Raw genomic sequence first — 12,889 nt, forward strand, 5'->3', positions numbered from 1 at the left:
TTCTTTTGTTGTTTGATTAAGGACACAGACAGCAGCAAAATATTAGTCACTTTAAGAGCTTATGCACGGACCAAATAAATTGATACATATGAAATTCTCCCATCTGTTTACCTTCACTCAAAACATAAACCGCCTGTGTTAATGAGTATACTCAGATTTTGACATATTTTTGTGCGCATTTGACCATTTACCTGTGCACAGAAAGCTGCCTGTCAGTGTGTGAATACTAAATACTAGTTCTCTTTTGTGCAGTATTGCACTTTTAATAGCTCTTTTTAACATCAAGCACGTCCCACTCTTTATTACACATTCGTCCATGTTTCTTTATTGCTCTAATGTGTCAATAACTCCTGCCCACTAAAAGCTGTATGGATATGCTTACGCAATATATAAACGATATAAAAAAAGTTAAATCAATTCCACGATCGTCGTATCACCCAGTCCTAGCAAGCAGTAATTCTTAAACACATTTGAGTTGCTAGTTGATAACCATAAACCAATTAACTATCAAGACTGACTGGCTAACTAGTTGGTAAAGGAAATCAGCAGCCTAATAAAGAGTGTGACTGGCACAAAGTATATTATGTATTTTGAAAATACAAAAATAGTCAACTTAAATGTATTTAAATGCAAAATACATTTGATTTCTTTGAAAGGCTTTAAAATACAAAATAGTATTTTGTGTTTCAAATAGCCTACATATTTTAAATACATGTATCTGAAATACTGCACACCACAGTCTATTTATTAACTGTTAAGACTGTATCAGAATGCATCATGATGATATGTTTTGTGTGTGTTATAAAGGAGAGAGCAGCTGATGACAGTAAAGAGGTTGAGGGCTTTCAGCAGCTCCTACTGGCTAGAACACAGGTACATTCTGGGATACTAAGTACTGGTTCAGACTGACAGCTGTCTTGTAGTAGGACATTGCTTTTCTTATTGTCATGTAAGTAACCATTGTTTGTTGATATGTCATTTTACAGGAGTTTATAGAGGAGATTCTTTCATCTCCGTTTGGAGGGATGATTGCATTTGTGAAGGAGAGCGAGGGACTAATAGAGAAAGGGCAACTTGACAAACTCAAAAATGATGAAGGTCAGTGCTGGAGCTTTGTTTTCACTGTTAAGGTTTATATTGTACTGCTTTATTTTTCATCTTTTATCATGCGGTTTATTCATCACCCAAAAATTCCTTCATCATTTACTCACTCTTATGTTGTTCTAAGTCCTTCATTCATCTTCGGAACACAAATTAAGATATTTCTTAGATTCTCTCATCATTTTTGTCCATCCAATGGAAGCAAAACAGATCCTAGAGAAATTTCAATAAGGAGAATTACAAACTAAACAAAAGGAAGGAAAGAAAAATACCATGTGGGAGCGTTTTAGTGAAGTAGTTAACCAGGACCAATCAATTGTGTGATATGTAACGGCTGTGAAGCGCTGTAGCCTATTTGACACTAAACTAATAAAGCCTACATCCAGCTTGTGTGTGTATGTTTGGGAAGTTGCAGTGATGGAGCCACATTTAATGTAGTAACCTGAGATGTTCCGTTTAGAATAGGAACTCTAAGCTGTGTCTTGGGTGGACGCTATGGGGAACAAAATACCCACTCCACCATGCCGCGGGGATGCCTGCCTCACGAATCATTTATCCGCTCGACCCAAAGTTGAAACAGCAGGGCAGCGCAAGCTTACTAAAGCAGATGCGTGTACTCGCTGATTGGTCTCAGTCACTCGACCACTAAACAGCGCTGTGAGATCCAGTGAGAAGCGTTTGAATTCAGCAAAGAACACAAATGTCTCTGTGATTTAAACTAGTGAAACAGCACTGACAAACAGGAGAAACACTGCGCAACGATAGAATCAGAAGGCTTTTCAATTTACAAATTGTCATCATTTACCATAGAATGATGAAACAGTTATATCCAGGCAGAATATGGCTTCTTCCACAATTTCTCCACTTCAGCGTGGAGGTGGGAAGGAATGGAAGACTCATGGGGGATGGGAGACCATGGCCTAACAGGAAGCACTTATCCAGCCTACCATTAGCGCCCCCAAGCCAGATCCAATCTGGCTGTGGCACGGGCCATGAGGTCCAGCAATTCCTTATATGCTGAGCTGGCAAGTTGAGAAGAATCCATACACACACTTTCCTCACCTTCTTTAACCACATCCACTTCCTCTTGACTGGATGTCGAGAGACCGCAAATCCTGGCTAGACAGCGCACCAGAGCTCGACCTGTGATCCCCACAACTGAAGCCTCTGCTTTGCTCCGACAACAGCGGGGCCTGAGACATAGAGCGCAGACACTTGTTCCACATCTCTTAAGAATAGGGAAAAATGTGAACAAAGCTTTTTCATTGTGAATTTATCTCAATAGGTGCATTCCGAACCCTCAAGCACTGAATTCGCATGTTCCTCTACCAAGCAGTAAAGGCACAAGGTTGTGTGTGTCCTCAGGTGTCAAACACCTGGGTTACAGAGGCACAAACTTCCTAAAATGTTTGCTAGAATTTTCCATGATCCTGCCTTCACCACACGCTAACAAAACAAACAGCTCCTAAAAACAAAAAAGCTGATGACGTGTGCTACGATGCCCTCTTATAATTCCGGGGCGCTCCCACTAATGACATCATGGACTTTCGCCAACCAATCAGATTGGAGTGCTTTCACATGTGCTTCTCACATCGGATACGCTGATGGTGTCCCCATAGCATCCATCCAAGACGCAGTGTAGAGTTCCTATTCGAAAGGGGACTAGTTTTGAAAGATCTATCAATTATCTTTTTTTTTCTAAAAAAAAAAAAAAAAAGTTTAACTGAGTTAAAACTTTTGTTAAAACTAAGTTTGCTGCATCAGACCCAAAAGGGCCAGATCTTTTTTTTTTTTTTAGCTAAGGTGTGTAATATCTGCATCGCTATCATCAAGCACAATTGCCCTCTTTATGGGCAATTGCCCTCTGCATGCGTCGCGTCTGAGCGCGTTGTTGTCTTTGGAGCTCCATCGATTGATTTATAATTCTTGATATCTCTTTAAACTCACTTACAACGAACATTTTCTACTTTTCCTCACCTCATAGTTATAACGCGGATTGTTGAGCAGACGCGTCTCAAGCCTTGTGATCCAACGCTGGATACTCTTATAGGTTACGTCCGTGGATCACGGCTGAACGCGTCTTCTCCGCACTCATTTAAGTTACAAACAAACATTTTTTCGCCTATCGTGCGTCTACTCTACACCCGTACCACTGAAAAGACGGATTATATCCAAGACTTAAGCCATAAATTAGTATTAATATTGATAGCACCACTGGTAGCGTCGTTGCTAACTTAACTTACTGTCCATCTGTTAAAATGGCGAATATATCAAATGTAAGTAGTCTACCTTTTGGTGCAGGTGAGGACACATTTGAGCTGCACGCGGTGCAGTCTGAGCTGGAAGCTGTTGAGAAACAGATCCACGACCTTTTAGTAAGAAAAGCCGAGCTGATAGACCGGCGTTTGGCTCTCGAAACATCACGTGCCGAGGCACACAAATCAGAGATTAATGTTACTAACCCGCTGACTCCGACCTCGTCTACTCCGTGCGTTCCTCAACATCGGTCCCGAACGTCGAGGTCGCGATCAGCCATGGTCTCGTTCACTCCGGCTCCAACATGCCATCACGAAGCCTGGATTTTTCCGCAGCGGAAGTCGCGAGTCAGGTCTAGACCAAGAAAACTCTCTCCGACCCTCCCGGTTTTCGAGATATCCACACAAAACCGCTTCTCCCCTCTTCGCGAAACAGAACGCGATGCTGTGATCATCGGCGATTCCATCGTTCGACACGTACACGTTACGTTAAATAAAAGTAAGGTGCATAGTCACTGCTTTCCTGGTGCTCGTGTTTCTGAAATCGCTGCTCACGTTCCCGAGATTCTGAACGAGCGCGTCGGAACCGTTGTCCTGCACGCGGGAGGGGCCGACATCAGACTGCGCCAAACGGAGGTTTTGAAGAAAGACTTCAGGAATCTGATCGATACGGTACGCAGCACATCGCCTGATATAACGATTATTGTGTCAGGACCGCTTCCCACGTATCGACTAGGTCATGAAAAGTTTAGTAGATTATTTGCGCTTAATGAATGGTTAATATCATGGTGCAATGAGCAGAAACTTCTCTTTGTAAATAATTGGAATCGGTTTTGGGAGCGTCCTAGGCTTTACCGTGCTGATGGCTTACACCCAAGCAGATTCGGATCGGATCTTCTGTCAGATAACATCTCCAAAATGTTAAATACCTTTTGACTAGTAAACAAAAGTCCAAATCATAGTCTCTGCTGCACCAATTTAACTGATATAAATAGTGTAGAACATTGCATAGAAACTGTGTCTATTCCTCGTTTAGTGAGATCAAATCATAAATCTACTGCAGGATCTAGAAAAAATCTAATTGTTATTAAACCAGAAAATGTTGCTATTGGTAATCAAAAACAATTTTTAAAGCTAGGTCTTCTAAACATTAGATCACTCACACCTAAGGCAGTTATTGTAAATGAAATAGTCACAGATAATAGCTTCGATGTACTTTGCCTTACTGAAACCTGGCTTAAACCAAATGATTATTTTGGTTTAAATGAGTCTACTCCAGCAGGATACTCCTATAAGCACGAGCCCCGTCTGAATGGTCGTGGCGGCGGTGTTGCAACAATCTATAGAGATTTTCTCAATGTTACTCAGAAAACGGGTTATAAGTTTATTTCATTTGAAGTACTTGTACTAAATGTTACGCTGTTAGATGTTCAAAAAACATCCCTATTAACTCTAGCCTTGGCTACCGTATATAGACCGCCTGGGCCTTACGCTGATTTCCTAAAAGAGTTTGCAGATTTTCTCTCAGACCTATTAGTTAACTTCGATAAAGCATTAATTGTTGGAGACTTTAATATCCATGTAGATAATCAAAATGATGCGTTAGGGGCTGCGTTTACAGATTTATTAAACTCCTTTGGGGTCAAGCAAAACATTACCGGACCGACTCATCGATTTAATCATACACTCGATTTAATTATATCACATGGAACCGATCCAACCGATATAGATATCATTCCACAAAGTGACGATGTCACTGACCATTACATGGTAACTTGCATATTACGTACTCCTGTAATATATCATGCTGCGCCGCGTTATCGATTAGGCAGAACAATCCTTCCATCCACCATAGATAATTTTTCAAACAGCTTATCGGATCTGTCTCAGCTGCTCAGTGAACCCAAACAAACAGATGAACTTGAGGAATTAACTAGCACTATGAGCACCATTCTCTCTGGATCATTGGATATTGTTGCGCCCATTAGATTAAAAAAGGTCAGAGAGAAAAGTAAAGCACCATGGTACAACAATACTACGCGTGTTCTAAAGAGAGAAACCCGTAATTTAGAGCGTAAATGGAAACAAACCAACTTAGAGGTCTTTAGAATCGCATGGAAAGACAGTATGTCACGTTATAAAAAGGCCCTAAAAGCGGCCAGGGCTGAGCATCTACGCAAACTAATAGAAAACAACCATAACAATCCTAAGTTCTTATTTAACACCGTGGCGAGACTAACAAATAAACAGATGTCTCCTGAACAAAATATTCCATTACAGTTTAGTAGTAATGATTTCATGAAGTTCTTCACTGAGAAAATAGAAAACATCAGAACCACAATTGTAAACGTTCAATCCTCAATCGCGCCTTATAATTCAGCCTCAATTATCACGCCGCAAGAACAATTACAGTGCTTCACAACTATAGAACAAAAAGAGTTAAATAAACTTTTTACTTCATCTAAAACAACAACATGTTTATTAGATCCCATACCAACTAAACTATTGAAAGAAGTGTTACCTGTAGTGGAAGAGCCTCTCCTCAATATTATTAACTCGTCTTTATCTTTAGGTTATGTTCCAAAAACATTTAAACTGGCAGTTATAAAACCTCTCATTAAGAAACCACAATTAGATCCGAATAATCTAGTAAATTATAGACCCATTTCAAATCTACCTTTTATGTCTAAAATACTAGAAAAAGTTGTGTCCGCTCAACTGGGCTCTTTCTTACAAGAAAATGACACCTATGAAAAGTTTCAGTCTGGATTCAGGCCGCATCATAGCACTGAAACTGCGCTCGTTAAAATCACAAATGATTTACTTTTAGCTTCTGACCAAGGCTGTATCTCAATATTAGTTTTACTTGATCTTAGTGCTGCGTTCGATACTATAGATCATACAATACTCTTAGATCGACTACAAAATTATACTGGTGTTCAAGGACAAGCATTAAGCTGGTTTAGATCGTATTTATCTGACCGCTACCATTTTGTTTATTTAAATGGAGAAAAATCTATCATAACTCCAGTAAACTATGGAGTGCCGCAGGGATCTGTGTTAGGCCCTCTATTATTCTCAATATATATGCTACCACTTGGAAATATTATAAGGAAACATGGAATTAGTTTCCATTGTTATGCTGATGACACTCAAATCTATATTTCATCACGGCCAGATGAAAATGCTAAATTATCCAAATTGACAGAGTGTGTTAAAGATATAAAAGATTGGATGACGCATAATTTTCTTTTATTAAATCCAGACAAGACAGAGGTACTACTTATCGGTTCAAAAAACCACCCACAAAACCTCTCACAATACAACTTTAACATAGTAGGATGTCCTGTTACTTCATCCTCTACAGTAAAAGACCTGGGTGTTATATTAGACTGCAACCTGTCTTTTGAAAATCATATTTCATATGTTACAAGAACAGCCTTTTTCCACCTTAGAAACATTGCTAAGCTACGTAATATGCTATCAGTTTCTGACGCAGAAAAGTTAGTTCATGCATTCATGACCTCGAGACTAGATTACTGTAATGCGTTATTAGCCGGTTGTCCTGCATCCTCAATAAACAAGCTACAGTTAGTCCAAAATGCCGCCGCTAGAGTTCTAACTAGATCAAGAAAATATGATCATATAACACCGATTTTATCATCCCTACATTGGTTACCTATAAAGTCCCGTATTAATTACAAGGTATTGCTACTGACTTATAAAGCCCTAAACGGCTTAGCTCCAGTCTATTTAACGGATCTTCTATCGCCCTATAATCCATCGCGCTCTTTAAGGTCACTAAATTCGAGGCTTTTGGTCATACCTAGGATATCTAGGTCCACCAAAGGAGGGAGAGCATTTTCACATTTAGCACCAAAACTCTGGAATAGTCTTCCGGATACTGTTCGTTGCTCAGACTCGCTCTCCCAGTTTAAAACTAGATTAAAGACGCATCTCTTCAGCCAGGCATTCATATAATACTTTTAATCCTACAGTTAAATCCGACCTCTAGTTCATAAACGCCAGAGGAGAACTGGCCCCCGACTGAGCCCGGGTTCTCCCAAGGTTTTTTTTTTCTCCATTAGGTCACCTGATGGAGTTTTTCGGTTCCTTGCCACTGTTGCCTTTGGCTTGCTCAGTTGGGGATATTTGGGGATATTTAATTTAATTAATCAATCAACGATACTATTGATCAGCATTACCGAACGTAGACGTTCCACTAGAAACAAACATTGATGTATTGTTCTAATTTATTACTGTGAAGCTGCTTTGATACAACCTGTGTTGTGAAAAGCGCTATATAAATAAACTTGACTTGACTTGAAACTTGACTTTATTTTTTTATTTATTTTTTTACATATATTTGCAAAATACAAATGTTTTTTACTCTTAAGTATAAACTGTGTGTTTTTTTTGTTTTTTTTTTGTCTAGTTTGACTTGTATCTGGTGTATGTTTTCTTTTCAAATGCTATTTAATGTTGTCACCCAAAAATGAAAATACTGTCATCACTTACTCACGCTCATGTTATTCCAAACCTGTATGAGTTCCTTTTTACTGTTGTACACAAAAGAAGATATTTTAAAGAATGTTGGTAATCAGACTGATTGTTCTGATTGTCAATGGCACATTCTGATTTTCATGGTACAGTATAGTGCATATATTGCTACCCTGTCTTGTGGCTTCAGTGCTCCGACAAATCACAGCAAATTCTGCCTTAAATTTATTCTTCTCAGTTGTAACCTGTCTTTCCCTTGAAATATAGTTCCTTTACTAGATCTGATTTAGTTTTATTTAATTATTAGAATCCTCTCTGGAACTGTCAGGTAGCATGTAGATTTTTGTTATCAAAGGTGATTTTGTCTCCCTAAAGATATCGAACACAATCGTCTACTACAAATTTATTTATCTGCACTGTGTTGTCAAAATGAATCCAGAATTTCTTATTCCCTGTCCTTGCAGGAAAACACGTGGGTCACAAAAAATGGCAAGTACAGATGACTTGCCATATACCCGCCAGTAGCTTGAGAGCTCAACTCAAAGAACAGGGTATGTGACATTGCATTTGATGGCTGTGCCTGTTGCCCTTGTTGACAACACAACGCAATGCAGCGTTTAACACAAAAGGACGCTTGGCACCTGCAGATGACATCCTCTTTGCTACAGAGAATTATTTTACTTTGCCTTTGAGCTGTGTTACACTTTAAGACCAACCATTATGGAGACGAAGCCTTTGAAAAGAGGGAGGAGGACAAGCATAGAAACACAGGCCCATTGCTTAGGCCTGCCAGCCACAGACACGTCACCTGACTGTGTACAGCACTCACATACCATATTCAAAGACTACTCTGACCATTTGTTTGAGAAATTGCAGCAACGTAGCCATTGAAATTGTAGCCATTGACTTCCTACTATCGTCTACTGTCTGATTACCAACATTCTTTGAAATATCTTCTTTTGTGTACAACTGAAGAGAGAAACTCATACAGGTTTGGAACATCTTGAGGGTAAGGGTAATTTTCTTTTTGGGGAGAAGTATCCCTTTAATACTTTTAGCTAGGATGAATTATTTAGCTAAGGTGAATTAAATTAAATGCATATTTAAATAAAGAATGACAGCAAATACTTGCATTAAATACATGCTGTTCATTAGAAAAGTCCTGGAGGAAAAACATGTCCACACTTCCACAGTTTAAGCAGCACAACTAATAAAAATTAGAATAAAGGTTTAAAAGCAAATCTGCATAATAGAATGATTTCTGAAGGACCATGTGACACTAAAGACTGGAGTAATGGCTGCTGAAAACTCAGCTTTATCATCACAAAATTAATTCAAATACCAATAAATTATTTTAAATGAAATTAATATTTCACAGTATTCATGTTTTTACTGTATTTTTGATCAAATGAATGCTGCGTTGGTGAACAGACTTATTTTAAAAACTTAAAAATCATCCTGTCCCCAAACTTATTAATCATATTACAATGTTTCCATCAAAGGATGCTCCTAGAAACACCCACAGAGGTCTGGGAGAATCCCAGGAATCTGCATCTTTTTTGAATTTGTCTGCCTATATCTGTTTGTCAGCTCGTATCACTCAGTTGGTGCGGGGTTTCTCCAGCACATGGAAGCAGTCTGTGGAGGCCCTGAGTCAGGATGTGATGCGTTCCTTCACCAACTTTAAAAACGGAACCAGCATAATTCAGGTACAACCTTATGAGACAAATCTCGTGACGGTTTGTGTCCCAATTAAATTATTTATTTTATGCATTTAAATGTTATGAATTCTTGTCTGGTTGTATTCACTAGGGAGCACTGACCCAGCTCATCCAGTACTATCATGGTTTCCATAAGGTCCTCTCCCAGCCAACATTCCGCAGTCTGGCGGTGCGCTCTGAGCTCATAAACCTCCATCATCTGATGGTTGAAGTCAAGAAACACAAACCAAACTTTTGAACTCGCACATTAATCATCAGCACTTATTGGCCTAAGACTGTCAGGAAATATTTGCTGTAGTCGCACTGCTAAAAATCATTCTTTGGGAGTACCTAAGAACATACACATTCATATAACAATATATATTTTCCTGATAAGCAAAATTGTGTAAAACTGAAGACTAATTTTCAGAAAATCTATATTGGATGGTGAGTGTAATATGTCTTCTGTCACTGGCAGAAGTTCTGTCAACTTTTTAACTTAAGCAAAACAACAGTGCAATTGTTTCACAACAGTTTTACAATCTTAAACTTTTTTCCTAAACAGGTAAATATGTCTTGTCCTAAAGATGTTTAGATTTTCTGGAAAACAAGGCAGAAATATTAAAAGTCTGATATTTTGTAGTTTAGAGCTGAAGCTATAACAGGACTTTTAAAAAAACAGCCTTTTTTCAGCCTTTTACTGAAAAAAGGCTGATTTTCAGTAGATTGTGATTTATATCAACAAGTATCTAATATATTGAGCACTAATCTAATTATTTGGTCAGTCTTATTTTTTAAAGGATAATTCACCCCAAAAATGTATATTCTGTCATCATTTACTCACCCTCATGTTGTTCCAAACCCTTAAGACTTTCGTTCATCTTCGGAACACAAATGAAGATATTTGAATGAAATCTGAACATTTTCTGTCCCTCACAGCTACGTAACTACCACTTTGACGCTTCAGAAAGTACATAAAGAGATTGTAAAACTAATCCATATGAATTGTGCGGTTTAGTTCAAATTTTCTGAAGAAACTAGATTTTATTTGACCAAACCTGCTTGATGCGCGAGAACAAACCTCTTGCGGAAGCTCAAATGTGCTGTGCAACACACGAGAGTGAATCTCATTGGTTCTCACACATCAAGCGACATGCTTGAGATTCCGTTTACCATAACTTATGTGTGCATTGATGAATGTTTATATGTGAATAAAAGCCTATATTCAATCTGTTCAGCATCTAAAGTGATCGTGTCTCTTCAGAAAATTTGGACTAAACCACTCAATTTATATTATTATTTTTTTACAATATTTTTATGAACTTCTTGAAGCATCAAAGTGCTAGTTAAGTAGCTGTCAATGGAGGGACGAAATTTTCATTAAAAATATCTTCATTTGTGTTCCGAAGATGAACGAAAGTCTTGTGGGTTTGGAACGACATGAGGGTGAGTAAATGATGACATTTCATCACATTGACATTGACATGACATTGACATTTTTGGGTAAGCTAACCCTTTAAGTTTGCTGATAATTTGATTTCTTTCTGTGTTTATGTAAATGCATTTTTGGTCTGACAACAGATCTAAAAATGTCTTTTTGTTTTCTCTGAAAAGTTCTTTATGTAGGCCTATGCACTGTTGTATTGACAAATAAAAGCATTCCATGTCTCAAAATAAGAGATATTGAATCAAAAGTCTCTGAAAATGTTCCCATCATTTTGTCAATCTGTTAAAGTGTGTGTAAAAAAACAAGGGCACACATTGGCCTCACTATTTTTTTGTTTTGTTTTTATGATGGCAATGAGTTTGAAGCTACATTGGACTTTAAGGACTTTTTTCCATTTACAGGCACTAAACTTACAGTTACTAAATTTGATTACATTTTACTAAAGAAAAAAATGTAAATTGTTTTAGAATGCAAATAGCCTCGTACATATTGGTATTTAGCTATGAAACTAAATCCATTCTGCCTTAACCATTTATTGCTCAAAGAAAATTCAATTGTACACTCACCTAAAGGATTATTAGGAACACCATTCTAATACTGTGTTTGACCCCCTTTCGCCTTCAGAACTGCCTTAATTCTACGTGGCATTGATTCAACAAGGTGCTGAAAGCATTCTTTAGAAATGTTGGCCCATATTGATAGGATAGCATCTTGCAGTTGATGGAGATTTGTGGGATGCACATCCAGGGCACGAAGCTCCCGTTCCACCACATCCCAAAGATGCTCTGTTGGGTTGAGATCTGGTGACTGTGGGGGCCATTTTAGTACAGTGAACTCATCGTCATGTTCAAGAAACCAATTTGAAATGATTCGAGCTTTGTGACATGGTGCATTATCCTGCTGGAAGTAGCCATCAGAGGATGGGTACATGGTGGTCATAAAGGGATGGACATGGTCAGAAACAATGCTCAGATAGGCCGTGGCATTTAAACGATGCCCAATTGGCACTAAGGGGCCTAAAGTGTGCCAAGAAAACATCCCCCACACCATTACACCACCACCACCAGCCTGCACAGTGGTAACAAGGCATGATGGATCCATGTTCTCATTCTGTTTACGCCAAATTCTGACTCTACCATCTGAATGTCTCAACAGAAATCGAGACTCATCAGACCAGGCAACATTTTTCCAGTCTTCAACTGTCAAATTTTGGTGAGAAACATGAAATTGAGGAAAAAGGCAACAATTCAGAATAAACTAGAATTTTGATACTATCATGCATGGTTCCGGAGTTATTATCAAATTGTAAAGATGCTCAAACTATCCGATTTCCATAAAATGTTGTACACAAATTCATTTTCACACAGTGTATGACTATGTCTATTTTTGTGATGGTAAACCATTCAGATTTAATGATTTTAGCTGCTATAATTTGTTGTTTGTATAATTAATTTGATTTAGAGAACGAACCCTGCTCAAGGCACATGTACAGGCCCGTCTGAAGTTTGCCATTAAACATCTTATGATTCAGAGACCAAAATTGAGCTCTTTGGTATCAACTCAAATCGCCGTGTTTGGAAGGAGAGAAATGCTGACTATGACCCCATGAACACCATCCCTACGGTCAAGCACGGAGGTGGAAACAAAATGCTTTTGGGCTCTTTCTCTTGTAAGGGTAAAGGACGACTGCACATTAAGGTCATGGAGTGGCCTAGCCAGACCTTAATCCTGTAGAAAATCTGTGGAGGGAGCTGAAACTTTGAGTTGCCAGGCGACAGCCAAGAAACCTTAAGGATTTTGAGACTATCTGTAAAGAGGAGTGGATCAAAATCCCTCCTGAGATGTGTACAAACCTGGTGACCAACTACAAGAAATGTCTTACCTCT

The 12,889-nt window shown here is 38.6% G+C and overlaps 1 protein-coding gene across 3 annotated transcripts in view; it reads left to right on the forward strand.

Annotated features, from left to right (window-relative positions):
- vps52 (VPS52 subunit of GARP complex) overlaps positions 1-12,632 on the forward strand; it is a 76,819-nt gene extending 64,187 nt beyond the window's left edge. Inside the window, exons 17-21 of one of the 3 annotated variants that reach the window (XM_081376969.1) lie at positions 808-873; positions 987-1,098; positions 9,447-9,565; positions 12,159-12,215; positions 12,465-12,632. In XM_081376969.1, the coding sequence (XP_081233095.1) occupies positions 808-873; positions 987-1,098; positions 9,447-9,565; positions 12,159-12,215; positions 12,465-12,518 (408 nt within the window). In that variant the 3' untranslated portion in view covers positions 12,519-12,632. Of the gene's footprint in view, positions 1-807; positions 874-986; positions 1,099-9,446; positions 9,566-9,668; positions 11,254-12,158; positions 12,386-12,464 lie in introns of those variants that run through there. The other 2 variants (XM_081376968.1, XM_081376967.1) reach the window with 2 other exon arrangements.
- Positions 12,633-12,889: the final 257 nt, after the last annotated feature.

The sequence above is a fragment of the Scardinius erythrophthalmus genome, assembly GCF_964197995.2.
Source record: "Scardinius erythrophthalmus genome assembly, chromosome: 10".
Lineage (NCBI taxonomy): Eukaryota > Metazoa > Chordata > Actinopteri > Cypriniformes > Leuciscidae > Scardinius > Scardinius erythrophthalmus.